Source organism: Pseudophryne corroboree, chromosome 5 (assembly GCF_028390025.1).
Source record: "Pseudophryne corroboree isolate aPseCor3 chromosome 5, aPseCor3.hap2, whole genome shotgun sequence".
In the NCBI taxonomy this organism is placed as follows: Eukaryota; Metazoa; Chordata; class Amphibia; order Anura; family Myobatrachidae; genus Pseudophryne; species Pseudophryne corroboree.
In genome coordinates, this window is record NC_086448.1 from 238,477,060 (window position 1) to 238,493,845 (window position 16,786).

The 16,786-nt window shown below is 45.3% G+C and overlaps 1 protein-coding gene and 1 non-coding gene across 2 annotated transcripts in view; both read left to right on the plus strand.

Annotated features, from left to right (window-relative positions):
• Nucleotides 1–9,794, plus strand: part of RAB5A (RAB5A, member RAS oncogene family) — a 112,402-nt gene extending 102,608 nt beyond the window's left edge. The window contains exons 5-6 of the mRNA XM_063922195.1: nucleotides 399–492; nucleotides 9,463–9,794. Of these exons, the coding sequence (XP_063778265.1) occupies nucleotides 399–492; nucleotides 9,463–9,578 (210 nt within the window). The 3' untranslated portion in view covers nucleotides 9,579–9,794. The remainder of the gene's footprint in view (nucleotides 1–398; nucleotides 493–9,462) is intronic.
• LOC134931194 (U2 spliceosomal RNA) lies at nucleotides 4,543–4,735 on the plus strand. Its single transcript, XR_010179031.1, has one exon. It is a non-coding gene; the product is annotated as a U2 spliceosomal RNA (small nuclear RNA).
• Nucleotides 9,795–16,786: the final 6,992 nt, after the last annotated feature.

Consider the following 16,786-nt stretch of genomic DNA (forward strand, 5'->3'; position numbering starts at 1 on the left):
GAAGACCCCACCTAGCGACTTAAAGGATCTGCTGCTAAGGTCTTGGATGCCAGATACGACAGGACACCTTCAGAGGTCTTGTGTAGTCCATGGCTTGACTGGCCAAAGCTGTGTTGGTTGAAAGATATGGTTTGTACAGCATGTTGTTCTTTATGTTGCCAGAACACATAACACAGTCATTACACATTTTAATAATGGCTCTGATTTTGAGAGAAATTTTAATCCCTAGATTCAGTCTACAGTAGCCCCAGTCCAGTATCTATGGGGTAGCAGAACATTTTTCATATGTATTTTTATCAATACCATATGCTTTCATGTAATTGTAGTATACATTTAGTAGCACATTAAAACATAACATTTGTAAATTCTCAGTGACTAAGCTGTAACTTATTTTGCAGGAGGCTCAGGCTTATGCAGATGATAATAGCTTGTTGTTTATGGAGACTTCTGCCAAAACATCCACAAATGTGAATGAAATATTCATGGCAATAGGTAAGTGAAATAACAGAATTAGGTGGGGAGCTCAATTAGAGACGATAAAGTGTTAAGTATTCAAGTGTTAATTTATCACACATATCGCCTGTTAATTTTGCTTATCACCTGTTATTGGGTGTTAACTTATTTTGCAATCCACTTAGAAAATGTTGAATTATTTCACTCAATAATTCTTGCTGATTTTTTACGTGTTAAGTATAAGTAATAATTGGGAAATCTGCCTGTACCCCCAAAAATGACAAACTTATTTTGGCTAACACTATAGAAGTCTATTAGTGGCCATAATACAAGTGTTTGGGGGTTTTAAATTGTGTCAAATGGCTGTAACAAGCATTTTTCTCCTTCATCCGCTAGGGGACACTGGAGCGTATAGACAATGGGGTATAGACAGGTGAATAATTAGAGCCTGGCACTTTAACTTTTTTAGGAAGTGTAGCTGGCTCCTCCCTCTCTATTTCCCTCCAAGCCCAGTTTAGATTATTGCCTCAAGGAGCCAGGTGCTACAAGGGCTGTTTCCAGCCCTTTTTACATTTTATTTTATTTCTTTTGCTTGATCTTCACTGAAGACTTCAACAGACAGACTGTATGCTGCTGCAGTATGTCTGCAACAGGGAAAGCCTCCGGGGGGACCCTGCACCGCTTATTGAAAAGCTTGTGTCCGGGTCTCCGACCACAGGATCAACTGACCCTGGGGACCCAACACAGCTTATTGAGAAGCTGCTGTCTGGTCCCGCGGCCTCCCACACACCGGATGGCGTAGGCAGCGGCGAGTATCCCACCATTGTGGGCCCCTTCAGCTGCGGGTGCCTCTCAGCGTGGTTAGGTCATTGCACTGGCTATTCCAGATGCCCTATCCTTGTACCTGCAATTTCAGCAATAGTGAAGTTGCCTGGCAGCGTTTACTGCCGGCTTCTCTCTGCTTCTGCCACTATCAGGCATAGCAGAACCACCCTGACAACGCTGCTTGGATTTAATTGTTCAGCCCTCCGCATCAGCTCCAGATAATAGCTGCACTAAATTACCGCCATTATTTGAAAGTTGTCGGTGCTGCTGGGAGGCAGGGCTAAGGGTCAACACCCATTGAAGGGGTTGCCCTCAGGGGCTGTGCTGGACTTCAGTATTGCAGTTCCCAGGATTCTCGGCTACCTGTTAGCCCACCAGGGGATGGACCACTCCAAACTTCTGTATTGCCATCTACAGCCACATAAGTGGCCAGCTGTAGATTCTATTCTGGCTTAGACCCTTCTCTAAATTGATAAGGAGCTAATTGTTAAGTGTATATAAATATATTATGTGTATTTTTCTCTGTAAGACCAACTTTTATTGCAGGTTTGCAAAAGAAGTCCCCTACAACCCAAACAATCACCTCCACGATGTCCCGAACACTGACGGCCAACTCCAGGCACTGCAAGTCGCCCAAGAAGAGGTGGAGGCATTGTTCAAAAGGGCCAAACCCAGGAAAGCTCCGGGTCCTGACGGAGTGTCACCATCTGCCCTAAGAGCAATGTGCGGGTCAGCTCGCCCCCCATATTCACAGAGATCTTTAAAAAATTGCTGGAGCTACAGAAAGTTCCTTCCGGCCTCAAAAGGTCTACCATCATCTCCCTTGTCCCCAAGAAACCCTCTATTACGAACCTGAACGACTACAGGCTGATAGCACTGACGTCTGTGGTCATGAAAATGTTAGAGCGTCTGGTTTTGAATCACCTGAAAACTGTGGCTGGCACCGCTACAGTTCGCCTTTCGATCAAATTGGTGTGTCGAGGATGCAGTCAACCTGGGCCTGCACTATATTCTACAGCATCTAGACATTCCCAGTACCTACTCGAGGGTCCTGTTTGTCGATTTCAGCTCGGCCTTCAATACAATCGTCCCCAGCATCCTCCACCGCATATTACTTCGCCTAGGGGTCCCAGAAGCTACCTGTTCCTAGATAGTAGACTTCCTGACAGAACACAGTTGGTGAAAGCAGGGGAATTCACCACTCAAGCGCGGTCTATTAGTCAGAGGGCCCTCAGGGCTGTGTCCTCTCACCCTTGCTCTTCTCCCTGTACACAAATGACTGCACCTCAGAGGCGCAATCAGTACAGATCATCAAATTTGCCAATGACACCACCGTCATCGGCCTCATCAAGGATGGGGACGAATCGGCCTATAGACAGGAAGTAGACTGGTTGGCCCAGTGGTGCACCCACAACAACCTTGCGCTCAACCCCCTCAAAACTGTCAAGATGATAGTGGACTTCAGGAAGAAGTCAGCTAGTGCACCTCCGCTAATGATTGCTGACAGTGTGGTATCGCTAGTGGACTCCTTCAAGTTTCTAGGGACCACAATCTCCCGGGACCTTAAATGGGGGTCCAACGCTGACACCACTGTTGGGAAAGCGCAGCAGAGGTTGTTGTTCCTCAGACAACTAAGGAAGTTTGACATCCCACAGAAGCTGCTACCAGCTACAACCCGGCACAGCATTGTTTAACTTGCTTCCTTCAGGCAGGCGTTACAGGGCCGTCCACGCCAGGTCCACCAGAAGCCTCAAAAGTTTATTTCCCCAAGCGGTGAGCCTGCTGAACTCCTGAACTCCTGAACATTGACTGACAAGACGTACATGTAACTAACTTGTGTCCCTACGGTATGCCTATCTGTATGACTTTTCTTCCCCCCCACCTGCTTATCTGTTACCTACTTGGCTGTTGTGTAGCAAACCGAAGACAAATTCCTAGTATACGCAAGTATACCTGGCCAATAAAGCTGATTCTGATTCTGAACTCTACTGGTGACTCCCTTAGTGGCAGTCACCATGTACATATGGTGTAGAGAAATTGGATTACTAGGACTGTGCACTATAGTGAGAAATGACACACCAAGGGTAGAAGAGACAAAATACACAAAGGGGCTCTTCTGCGTTCCCTCTGTTGTCTCACTACTATGTAACAGGGTTTTTGATCTGCAGGTCGTGGTTTCTACGACTCTACGTGCTGCTCTTGGCATGTCATTTTGTCACTTGTCATTGTTGGAGGTTGGTCTTCCAGTATTCCTCTACCCTTGCCTCACTGGTAGGACAGGTGTCGAAGACAGGGTTTATTGCTGTATGGGTGTGGGTTGCATTCCCGTCAACTCCTTGTTGCCTCCTTATTTCTCCTATCAGGGGGTTGTGATCACCTGGGAGGGTTTTTATGTCTAGCCCTATGTTCTAGTTTGATTTTCCTTCTAGAACGCTTTTTTTGCTAATGTTCCAGCAGGTGTTTTTCGCTTGGTCCACTCTTGTAAGCCACAGTTGCTTGCTCAGGGAGTTTTCCATTACCGCTGCGGATGCGAGATTTGGGTCAGATTGAGAACTTCATCTTCTTTTGACTGTGCTAGAGCGCATACAGACATCAGAATTCTGTCCTTATACAGCAGATTCTCCTACTCAGCCGACTTTCCTAGATGTTCAGTTTGTCCCTGTTTTTCGAACATATCCCTTAAAACAGTGGTTCTCAACTGCGGCCCTCAAGTACCCCCAACAGTTCATGTTTTCACAGGATTGCAAGTGAAATTATTTGCTCCACCTGTTTGTCTTTTAAAATGTGTCAGTGAGTAATGAATACACCTTTGCACCTTCTAGGTGACCTGGAAAACATGAACTGTCGGGGCTACTTGAGGACCGAGGTTGAGAACCACTGCCTTAAACCATAGCAACCACAGCTCCGGTTTGATTCCTGAGCTTGGTACTGGATCTTTCGGTATCTTCTTGTAATCAGCCTGTGGTTGTTACCATAACAGCTGGAGCGTTTTCATTGCAGGATGTTTCCTGCAACACAGTGTTCTCCAGTGGCTTTTTCTTCCTTCTGATTCAGGTCAGTCCAGGAGGGAGTAATATATGCTGGTCTTCGACGAGGTTTATTTATTATTTTTTTAACAGTTTCTTATATAGCGCAGCAAATTCCATTGCGCTTTACAACTAGACACAATTAGAACACAAAACTGTGTAAAAACAAACAGTCATAGAGGTAGGAGGGCCCTGCTCGCAAGCTTACAATCTTTCCTCATACACTTGGTACCTGCCCACCTCTACTTGGTCCTTTGACTAAGATTGGGTGTAGTATCTGTTCTTATCAGTTTTACTATCTGATACGCACCCTCTCTGGGTCCCATTTATTAAAGGGGAATTTTAGAATTTAGAGATAGAAGAAAAGCTTTCTCTTTCCACTACATGTCTTGACCTAGAATTGCAGTACTTCCAGGACCGGTACACAAAGCTTATTTGTGTTGGACTCCCTAGTCTTGGTGGATCTCCACAATGGTTCTAATAGATAGGTCTTTTGTGAGAGGTAGGAGTTAGGGTTTGGTGCTCTGTCCTATCTCTAGCCCTTCCTCAGGGGTCAGGCTGAAATTCACACACGGCAGTTGGCCTTCTACTCTTCTCAACCAATGTGTTTTCTGTTTGTTGGCAGACTACTGTATGCATTTTCACAGTCTCTGGACATGGTTAGCCCTCTTTGCGTGTTTCTCGTACTGTTTCTATGTGCACATCAGATTCCTTGGTTGTGCTTTATCATTCCCCCAGATGAAGCTGGTCGTCTCCTCAGTGGTCCCCCTTCGGATGGCTCCTCTCTGTCAATATCATCGCTAATTTGTTTTCCCTTGTTCTGACTCTGCTCGTTCTGGGCATTCCAGGGGGCCCTGGTGGGCTGCCAGGTGGAATGCTTCTGCTTCTCGATTGTTCTCTGTTTCGGTCCACTGTTCTTAATTGGTCTGTTCTTGAGGTCCCAGGTTCGAGTCGTCCTCTCAGGGGTGTTGGATACTTCACTGTCTGTTGGTCAGAGTCTAGCGTATGATTTCCTTGATGACCACGGTCTCCATCCTAGCGACCACTGTTTAGTTTGGTTGTAGGGTACTGCGATTTCTCAGCGCCTTCCCACCCGAAAGGTCAACTTTGGGACATTGTCATTGTCTATATGCTCCAGTGTCCCCTAGTGGATGAATGAGAAAATAGGATTTTGGTACTTACCGATAAATCCTTTTCTCCAATTCCATAGGGGACACTGGACGCCCTCACAGTGCTGTTCCTTACAGCCGTATGCCTTAGTTATTGTAGTTGCTTGTTGGTTGTCTGCTGCATCTTGGTCGTTGCAGCTTTTCTCGTTGTTCAGTGTTTGGACTTAGTTGGTTCCTCCTTCATTTTCTCTCCATCCTCTGTTATCTCTGCTGTCCGTCTCTCGGCTCGGTTTATCTAAACTGGGCTTGGAAAAATATAGAGTGGGAGGAGCCAGCTACACTTCCTGAAAAAGTTGAAGTGCCAGGCTCCAATTATCCACCCTTCTATACCCCATTGTCTATATGCTCCAGTGTCCCCTATGGAATCGGAGAAAATAATTTATTTCCTAATATGGTGAATAAATGAGAGAAAGCAAGTGTTTTTTCTGCAACATATATACTCTACTTAAATTAGAGGTGCCTAAAAATGCCTGCGAGTATATATTTCTGTTATTTTAAACCACTTTTGAAAAACCTTCAAAAAACACTTTTAATATTCACCCCAAAATGACACTCCAGATTGACCAAAGCAAGATAATAAAAAATGTTGAAGTGGCTAATTATTCCCAGTGGTTCTGTCCCAACATTTTAGCCTTAAAATGGGGATTTTCCCCAACTTTTCTCCTGCTCAGGTCATGGTGAAAATAAATGTGTGCTAAATCCTGTGTAGAATTATTGCATGTTATTTGCATGTTATGTTCACCTGCAATTGAATTGGATGATAACCCATTTTAACTTTTTGTGTTATGTTCACCTGTAATTGAATTACCCCCTATTCAGTTGTCCCTGATGCCCGCAATTATCCACGGTAACCAGCCCTATCAGCTCCGTTATTTCATGAAAATACATAGGTCCAGGAACTAATCCCAGTTCCCATGTGTTTTCGCCCAAAAATAGAACATTTTTTGGCCCAAAAAAACGGGACACAATTGAATTGGCAGTAAAAAAAAAAAAAAAAAATTTAGAGAAAAAAATGTTTTTCAAGTTCACAATTTTTGGGGGGCTAAATGAATATCCCCCTTAGTCTGTGTTGCACTGGATGATATGAATACAGTTGTACTTTATGACCAAAGCTGTGTATAGACAATTGGCTGCGTATTACATTCATTATTTTAAAGTACTTAAATATCCTTATTTCATTGGTGCCTAATGCTTTTAAATATACAAATTAGTTTATTTTAAAGGAGCAAACTTAAGTCCTGTAAATTCACTCCATCCTTTATCTTTCCTTAATTACATAAGTAATTAAACTGGTCCTCTATGCCTTATTAACTATGTTTGTTTAGTGATTCTCAGTAGACAAATTTTGGATGTATAAATGGTCCTGACCATCCCGCCCTAAACCAATTCCAGTGGCGTGCGATTATTAGAGATTCCCTGCCTTTGCCTGTCACGGTGTTGGCACTAACGACAATTAAGTCTAAGGGATCTATTTATTAAGCCTTGGATGGAAATAAAGTACCAGCCAATCAGCTCCTAACAGCCATCTCACAGGCCCAATTTGAAAAATGACAGTTTAGGAGTTGATTGGCTGGTACTTGATCTCTGTCAATTTTATCTCCATCCATGTCCTTAGTAAATAGATCCCTAAGTCTACCTTCAGTGTGACCTGAATGAGCACACCTTTCCATACCAGACTTTTCAGCATGGACCACGTTCCCTCAATAATGGTCTATAATTTTGTCTATTTATTTAACATATATGTATAATTGCCAACTGTACCCCCATCTCACCTGGCTCTTCACAGGCTGCTCTCTGCCCCCCTTCCATTCCATTGCTAATAATTATCCTCCTCCGTTCCCTGTCCTTTTCTCTCCATGGGCCTAATTCAGAGTTGATCGCAGCAGCAAATTTGTTAGCAGTTGGGCAAAACCAGGGGCGTATCTACCCATTGGCCAGCATGGCACTCGCCAGGGGCGCCAGGCAAGGAGGGGGAGCCGCCTAGCGGTGCCACCCGCAGCCAAAGGGTCGAAAAGTAGTACCGCCAGACTGTACCTGGTGAGAGTCTGTTACTGCTGGAGCGGCGCCAGTGTCCAGCAGCACCACACTTGTAATCAGACTCAAAATAAACTACAGCTCCTAGCAGCCCTTGTTGCTAGTAGCTCCCAGCAGCAAGGAAGCCGCACCGGCAGTAACAGACTCTCACCAGGTACACAGCAATTGTTATATAGCACTGTGCTATAGATCTATTTGTTGTTGAAGATAATAAAAAAAGTGTCAGTGTTTGGGAGAAGGGACTGTAGTACTTGGAAAACTACACGATTTTTCATGCATGTTAGATGTAAGTAGTAAGCGAAAACTTTAACTTGTTGAGTGTAATAAAGAAAATACAAATCTTACCCATTTCAAGGCCAGGTTCAAGGAAATGTATATCAGTTAATTGTATAATTGATCATTTTATCTTGGAAGTGATGGCACCCTGATGTTTTTTCTAACATGAAGCACTTCTACCGTCCAACTAATGGTGTTTGGTTAATGGCTGGGTCCATTTGAGGCTCATCTCACAGCATCTCATTAGCATTTCATTTGAGATGCAGTCAAGATGCCGGCGTTTGGCATCCCGGCGGTCGGTAAGCTGACGCCAGCCTCCCCGAAACTGCTCGGAATGCTGATGCTGGTATCCCAACATAGATAGTGATGCAGAATGCCAAAATTCTAATTGAGTTAGTGCCAAAGTCTCCACTGGCAAGCCGCGTGGGAGAGTTAAGGTTAGGCTTTGAGGGTTAGGGTTAGGCTGCAGGGAGGGAGATTAGGAAGGGTGGGTTAGGGTTAGGCACCACTGAAGAGGCTGGGGGGGCGGGCGGGTTAGGGTCAGGCTGGGGGTAGGGTGGGGTAGGGGGGAGGGATGTAGTGTTCACTCTAGGAGTGAAAAGGGGCAGGGCGCCGGACTCCGGGGGCACATGTGCGCGCGCGCGTCGGAAACGTGGGCGCGACCACGCAAATTAGGGGGCGTGGCCACGCCTACGTCATTTTAGGGGGCGGTGCGGCCCACAGACTCTACTATAGAGAGCGTCTGTGGCCGGCGACGTCACTGTTGGGGGCGTGCCCAGCACTTCCGTCGGTGCTGGGCTTCCCCCAGCCCTCTCCCAATGCGTGAATGGATGCCGCGCGCATGCGCACGGCATCTATACACGCCGGGAGGGCAGGAAGCGGGCGGCTGTTCTAGCAGGGTGCCGCAAAAGGGGCAGGGCGGGTTTTGCCTGCTAAAAAACGGGCAGGGCGCGGCGCCCTGCTTAAACAGCCTAGAGTGAACACTAGGGATGGTGTAACGTGAATATGAGACTACTGTGCGGTGTAATGTGAATGAGGGACACTATTGTGTGGCATCATTGAATTGGGGTACTATTGTGTCCACGCCCTTCCCCCACAAGACCATGCCCCATTTCCAATACTTACACCTTATTTCAAATGTGGGTGGGGGGGTGCCAGCCCCTTACTTTGCTAGGGACTCTCGGACCCCTAGGTACACCCCTGGGCAAAACCATGTGCACTGCAGGGGGGGCAGATATAACATGTGCAGAGGGAGTTAGATTTGGGTGGGGTGTGTTCAAACTGAAATCTAAATTGCAGTGTAAAAATAAAGCAGCCAGTATTTACCCTGCACAGAAACAAAATAACCCACCCAAGTCTAACTTTCTTTGCAAATGTTACATCTGCCACACCTGCGGTGCACATGGTTTTGTCCAAATGCTAACAAATTTGCTTCTGCGATCAACTCTGAATTGCCTCCCATGTGCACAACGAGCGCTGTGGGGGCTGGATCTAATCTTAAAATAATGAGATGTGAATGTTAACAAACTATACACTGAATGTATTAAGAAAATCATGCACTGTATGTATGCACGCTATGTATTTGATTGATTAACGATTTATTATTGTACAAACTGGCAAATTCAAACAATAATTGTATACCTTTCTCCCTCCCCCCACCCACCCTCCTTTCCCTAAAGCCAAGAAGCTTCCCAAGACTGAACCACAGACTGGTGGAGGCAACACTGTCAGAGGAAGAGGAGTAGACCTTACCGAAACTGCACAACCTAGCAAAAGTCAATGCTGTAGTAACTAAGCCTTCATGTACTTTTAAACTGTATTGATATTCTCTTGCTTCCTAATTGTTAAAATAACAATTGAGTGTTTAACCTTTTCAGCCTCGGTGCCGACCCTTCAACGCAATGCGTTACAAGTCTCCCTGGCAGTAATTACAATAACATGCCCAGTAAAAACTTTAAAGGGAGAGAGAGACTTTGCAGTGTTGTCTCACTCGTAATACAGCGTCCTTTAAGTGCAGAATCTGATTTTTAACATGCATGCATTATTTTCTAAAAGCAAATAAATTGTTGTTGTGTAGCAGATACACTCATAATAATAATAAAATCAGTAAAACCTGAGAACAAAAAAATAGAAGAAAAACTGTCGCCAAATGTCAGACGTTGGAAACTACTAAAATGTTAGCCTTTATCTGTGGTGAATTGCAGGTCCATCTTATTGATGAGGATGATTATTAATAACCTTAGATTTTTTTTTTTCTAAAACAAATTTTTAATACAAGCAGAAGCAAAGCTATAACAAATGGTTTGTTTTGGCTTTGTCTCAGTATTCATTGAAAAACGCCTCCTCTACAGTTAGTGTACATTCCGCGCTTAATGTATAACTTATCGGCCGCTAATTGTCTTGCTTCTTACATAGAAAAATAGTAAACAAAATACGGTTTGCTTACACCAATGTTTTTTGGGAATTTTTTTTTTCTTTTTTGTTAAATAACGCATTAAAATCATGTAAAATCCTGTGAGCTTATACTATTCAGGGTGATTCATTTGAGATGTAATTTTTTTGGTTTTCTTTAAATTCATTCTCCTTCATGGAACACCGAACACACTCTTGTATCCATTAATTCTGCTTTTATGGGGTTTATTTTTGTTTCTTTGCCCAATACAAGTACAATGGTCTAACAATTATGTGTACTCCATTTAGATCTCTTAAAATTGGATGGTAAAATTGTATTGTAAATAGGGTACTGGATTGTAGTCTTCATTTATGTTTAATATGTTCTGTTGTTTGATTTAGTTTAAAATTGTACAGTTACTAAAATGATGAAATAAAGAAAAAGAAAAAAAGCTAATGGTATTTCTGTCTTGTTCTCTACCAAAGAAGCACTGTTGTATCACCATTGGTATCCGTTTTTTACTGTAAAAATGTATTGATGTATTACTGTAAAAATGCAAGGTAAAAAGAATCTTTAGAACATTCACAAATGTGTATCAAAATGACCTCCCATCTTAATGTCTATTTACACAAAGGATGTAGTAGACTGCAAGCTATGTTACTCTTTTATGTAACATTTGTATACTAATATGCTGCCTTGAGTGTCTTTTCATTGATCTGTGTGTCAGACTTCCTGTGTTTACATGACAAAATGTCCTTCATACCTACAACTCCGATAAGCTCATGTGTTTTTTTTTTTTATTTTTTGTTTTTTTACATTCATATTATTTTCAGTCTGAAGTATTTTTCAATACGTTAAATTGTATTCCATGCATTTTAAAGTGACAGTTTTTTTTTATAGTTGTTTGCTTTGTCCTTTATAGATTAAACATTAAGGGCCTATCTGTGATGCTGTGTACACACCTGACTGGCTGATCCACTGACCTACCTAACGATTGCTAAGTGCTTAAACACTTACCAATTGTCCGCCCAATGTGTCATGCCTGATTTCGCAACTGGGCAGTATTTAAATGTGCCCACAGAATTCAGATGTCAGTCACCGGGGGTCCCTGCAGCAAGTGTATGCCCTTATACACAGCCAGATGACCCGATATATCTGTGGACTTACGATATATTGGCTGTTCAAGCGTGAACGGCCGATATGCTGGGCGCACAATGGGCGATATAAGTTGGATGCATCTAGCCATTTTTATCAAACTGAACATGTACAGCACCATGTATACACACCTTGGCAGAGGCTCTGTGTGCAGCAAGTTCTCTCTGTGCGTGAAAGTGGTGGCTCTGTCAAATAAGTGACCACCATGTGAACGCACCTAAGAGATTCATTCTGTGTAATCCAATTTCTGCACTATTATGTGGTGTGCGTGGGTCAAGGAGATGCCTGCATCATTTACATCCACCATGGGATAAGGGCTGATGCAAATCATGACTGTTGCAGCTGGAAAACAGAGTGTGGCGTTACTGTTCGCAAGAAGCCATAGGGATACATTAATAGTCCCCCCACTAGTGGAATATCTTTGTTTCTCTTACGTCCTAGAGAATGCTGGGGACTCCATAAGGACCATGGGGTATAGACGGGCTCCGCAGGAGACAGGGCACCTATAAAGAACTTTTAGTATGGGTGTGCACTGGCTCCTCCCTCTATGCCCCTCCTCCAGACCTCAGTTAGATCTTGTGCCCAGAGGAGAAGGGTGCCCTGCAGAGAGCTCTCCTGAGTTTTCTGTGGAGAAAAGAATTTTGTTAGGTTTTTAATTTTCAGGGAGCACTGCTGGCAACAGGCTCCCTGCATCGTGGGACTGAGGGGAGAGTAGCAGACCTACTTAAATGATAGGCTCTGCTTCTTAGGCTACTGGACACCATTAGCTCCAGAGGGAGTCGGAACACAGGTCTCACCCTGGGGTTCGTCCCGGAGCCGCGCCGCCGTCCTCCTCACAGAGCTGGAAGATAGAAGCCGGGTGAGTATGGGAAGCAAGAAGACTTCTGATCTTCATGAGGTAAAGCGCACAGCGGTAAGCTGCGCGCCATTGCTCCCACACACAGAAAGCTCTGATGGGTGCAGGGCGCAGGGGGGGTGCCCTGGGCAGCAATAAACCTCGTTTTGGGGCAAAAAAGGTCACATTAGGCTGCGGAGGCAGCAAATAGATGATCCCCCGCCATTTTAATAAAATTGAAGAGGACCGAAGCCTGCCGCTGGAGGGGGCGGAGCTTGATCCCTCAGCACTAACCAGCACCATTTTCTCCACAGAGGCTGCAGAGAACGCTGGCTCCTCGGACTCTCCCCTGCTGAACACTTCAGAGGGCTGAAAAAGAGGAGGGGGGCACATTGGAGCGCAGTGAGTGGGAAGATTGGCATTATATAATAATATAAAAGCGCTGTCTGGATTTTCCAGTGTCAGTTTGGCGCTGGGTGTGTGCTGGCATACTCTCTCTCTGTCTCTCCTAAGGGCCTGGTTGGGTATTTGTCCCCTTATAGGTATATCCCTGTGTGTGTGGGGTGTCGGTACGTGCGTGTCGGCATGTCTGAAGCGGAAGACTTCTCCAAGGAGGAGGTGGAGCAGATGAGTGGTGTGTCCCCGTCGGTAGTGCTGACTCAGGAATAGATGGACATGTGGCATATGTTGAATGCAAGTGTGGCATCTTTACATAAGAGGCTAGATAAAGCTGAATCCAGGGAGGCATCAGGGGGTCAATCCTCGGATTGGACCGACTCACAGGGCCCGTCGGGGTCTCAAAAGTGTCCCTTGTCACTAATTGTGGACACAGATACTGACACGGACTCTGATTCCAGTGTCGACTATGATGAAGCTAGATTGCACCCTAAGGTGACAAAGAGTATTCAGTGTATGATTATTGCAATAAGAGATGTGTTGCATATTGCTGATGAACCCTCTGTTCCAGACACGAGGGTACACATGTTTAAGGGAAAGAAACAGATAATAAACTTTCCCCCATCTCATGAACTTAACAAGTTATTTGAAAAAGCTTGGGAGACTCCAGATAAGAGGCTGCAGATTCCCAAAAGAATTAATATGGCATACCCTTTCCCTACACAGGACAGGGTACGTTGGGAATCCTCTCCCACTGTGGACAAGGCTTTAACACGCCTGTCCAAAGAAAGTGGCGCTGCCGTCTCCAGACACAGCGGCCCTCAAGGACCCTGCGGACCACAGGCAGGAGACTACATTAAGGTTTATTTATTCACATACTGGTGCTTTGCTCAGACCGGCAATTGCGTCGGCATGGGTTTGTAGCGCAGTTGCAGCTTGGACAGATACCCTGTCGGCTGACCTTGATACCCTAGATAGGGATGCTATTCTGTTAACTCTAGCCCATATTAAAGACGCAGTCTTGTATATGAGAGACGCTCAAAGGGACATTGGGTTGCTGGGTTCCAGAGCCAATGCCATGGCTATTTCAGCGAGACGATCCTTATGGACCCGCCAATGGATGGGTGATGCGGATTCGAAAAAGCATATGGAGGTTTTACCCTATAAGGGTGACGTGTTGTTTGGGGATGGGCTCGCGGAAAAAGCCCAGGACCTCCAGAACATGGTCAGAGACCTGCTAAAGCCAAAAAGAGTGTCAGTTCATCAATGCACTCGTGTTCTGGGGAAAATGGTGGCAGCCTATGAGGCCATCCCTTTCGGCAGGTTCCATGCGAGGACGTTTCAATGGGACCTTCTGGACAAATGGTCCGTGTCCCATCTACAATTACATCAAAAGATAACACTGTCCCCCAGGGCCAGGGTGTCTCTTCTATGGTGGCTGCAAAGTGCTCACCTCCTAGAGGGTCGCAGATTCGGCATTCAGGACTGGGTTCTGGTAACCACGGACGCGAGCTTCCGAGGATGGGGAGCAGTCACCCAAGGAAGAAATTTTCAAGGACTATGGACAAGCCAGGAGTCCTGCCTGCACATCAACGTGTTGGAATTAAGGGCCATATACCACGGCCTTCGACAAGCGGAGAGTCTTCTTTGAAACCTATCGGTGCTGATTCAATCGGACAATGTCACAGCCGTGGCTCATGTGAACCGCCAAGGCGGGACAAGGAGCAGAGTCGCGATGGCAGAAGCCACCAGGATTCTTCGCTGGGCGGAAAATCACGTAAGCGCTCTGTCAGCTGTCTTCATTCCGGGTGTGGACAACTGGGAGGCAGACTTCCTCAGCAGACACGATCTCCATCCAGGAGAGTGGGGACTTCATCAAGAAGTCTTTGCAGAGATAACGGGTCTTTGGGGAGTTCCTCAAATAGACATGATGGCGTCACGCCTCAACAAGAAGCTTTGGAGGTATTGTGCCAGGTCCCGGGACCCTCAGGTAATAGCAGTAGACGCTCTGGTAACGCCATGGGTGTTCCAATCGGTCTACGTGTTTCCTCCTCTTCCTCTCATCACAAAGGTGTTGAGGATCATAAGGCGAAAAAGAGTACAGACAATACTCATTGTTCCAGACTGGCCTCGAAGGGCCTGGTACTCAGATCTTCAGGAGATGCTCACAGAAGATCCTTGGCCTCTTCCTCTAAGGGAGGACCTGTTGCAGCAGGGGCCCTGCATGTTCCAAGACTTACCACGGTTATGTTTGACGGCATGGCGGTTTAACGCCGGATCGTAGCTGAGAAGGGTATTCCGGAAGAGGTCATACCTACTCTAATAAAGGCTAGGAAGGAGGTGACGGCAAAACATTATCACCGTATCTGGTCGGAAATATGTCTCTTGGTGTGAAGCCAACAATGCTACTACGGAAGATTTCCATTTGGGTCGTTTTCTCCACTTCCTACAGACAGGAGTGGATGTGGGCCTAAAATTAGGCTCTGTTAAGGTACAGATTTCGGCTCTGTCGATATTCTTTCAGAAGGAATTGGCTTCTCTTCCAGAAGTCCAGACTTTTGTAAAGGGAGTGCTACACATCCAGCATCCTTTTGTGCCCCCAGTGGCACCATGGGACCTGAACGTGGTGTTGCAGTTCCTAAAATCACACTGGTTTGAACCCCTTAACACTGTTGAGTTGAAATTTCTCACCTGGAAGGTGGTCATGTTATTGGCCTTGGCATCTGCAAGGCGGGTGTCAGAATTAGCGGCCTTGTCTCACAAGAGCCCCTACTTGATTTTTCATGTTGATAGAGCGGAATTGAGGACTCGTCCTCAATTTTTACCTAAGGTGGTTTCTTCATTCCATAAAAACCAACCTATTGTGGTGCCTGTGGCTACGAGTGACTTGGAGGATTCCAGGTCCCTGGATGTATTCAGGGCCTTAAAGATTTATGTAGCCAGGATGGCTAGAATTAGGAAAACAGAGGCTCTGTTTGTTCTGTATGCAGCCAACAAGATTGGCGCAAGAGCAGAAATAACCAACCAAGTTGGAAGGGGCGCTCAAGCTGTGGCTCCAATTAGTGTGTATTTAGCAGCTGTCTGGATAGGCTAGTCACACCTATAACATCATACATACAAACAAGAATAACAGAAATAAGACAGCGCTGACTGAGATGGATTGTCAATAAAATTACAATAATATTTAATGAATTAAAATTGCAATGAAATAGTTAAATGAAATAGGTCTCACTGCACTAATGAGCTCATAGTCACCATACATATAGAGATTATTCACTTGCCGCTTGATCCAATGTCCCCATGGGACCCGCACAATTGAAATGTCCCTTATCCTGGGGTTGTAGCACAATCCCTGGGCCGATTGCTTGTAGTAACAACGCTGGAGGAATAACTGTCCCAGTAGTGTGGCAATACAACAGGAAAGTCGTCACCAGTAGTGCGTAGTTGTGATGATGTTCAGTCCTTGTTATATGGATGTGGGTACAAATAGCGCTATTTTGGCAGAGTCCTCAGGGGTCCAAGCGGTAATAAGTATTCAGTGAAGAGGTGACACAGGCTCACGCCTGACGCGTTTCACAGCTAACTGCTGCTTTATCAAAGGTAAAGCAGCAGTTAGCTGTGAAACGCGTCAGGTGTGAGCCTGTGTCACCACTTCACTGAATACTTATTACCGCTTGGACCCCTGAGGACTCTGCCAAAATAGCGCTATTTGTACCCACATCCATATAACAAGGACCGAACATCATCACAACTACGCGCTACTGGTGAGGACTTTCCTGTTGTATTGCCACACTACTGGGACAGTTATTCCTCCAGCGTTGTTACTACAAGCAATCGGCCTGAGGATTGTGCTACAACCCCAGGATAAGGGACATTTCAATTGTGCGGGTCCCATGGGGACATTGGATCAAGCGGCAAGTGAATAATCTCTATTTGTATGGTGACTATGAGCTCATTAGTGCAGTGAGACCTATTTCATTTAACTATTTCATTGCAATTTTTATTCATTAAATATTATTGTAATTTTATTGACCATCCATCTCAGTCAGCGCTGTCTTATTTCTGTTATTCTTGTTTGTAAACAAGATTGGCGCGCCTGCTTCAAAGCAGACTATTGCTCGCTGGATCTGTAACACGATTCAGCAGGCGTATGTTACGGCTGGATTGCCGTTACCACATTCAGTAAAGGCCCATTCCACTAGGAAGGTGGGCTCTTCTTGGGCGG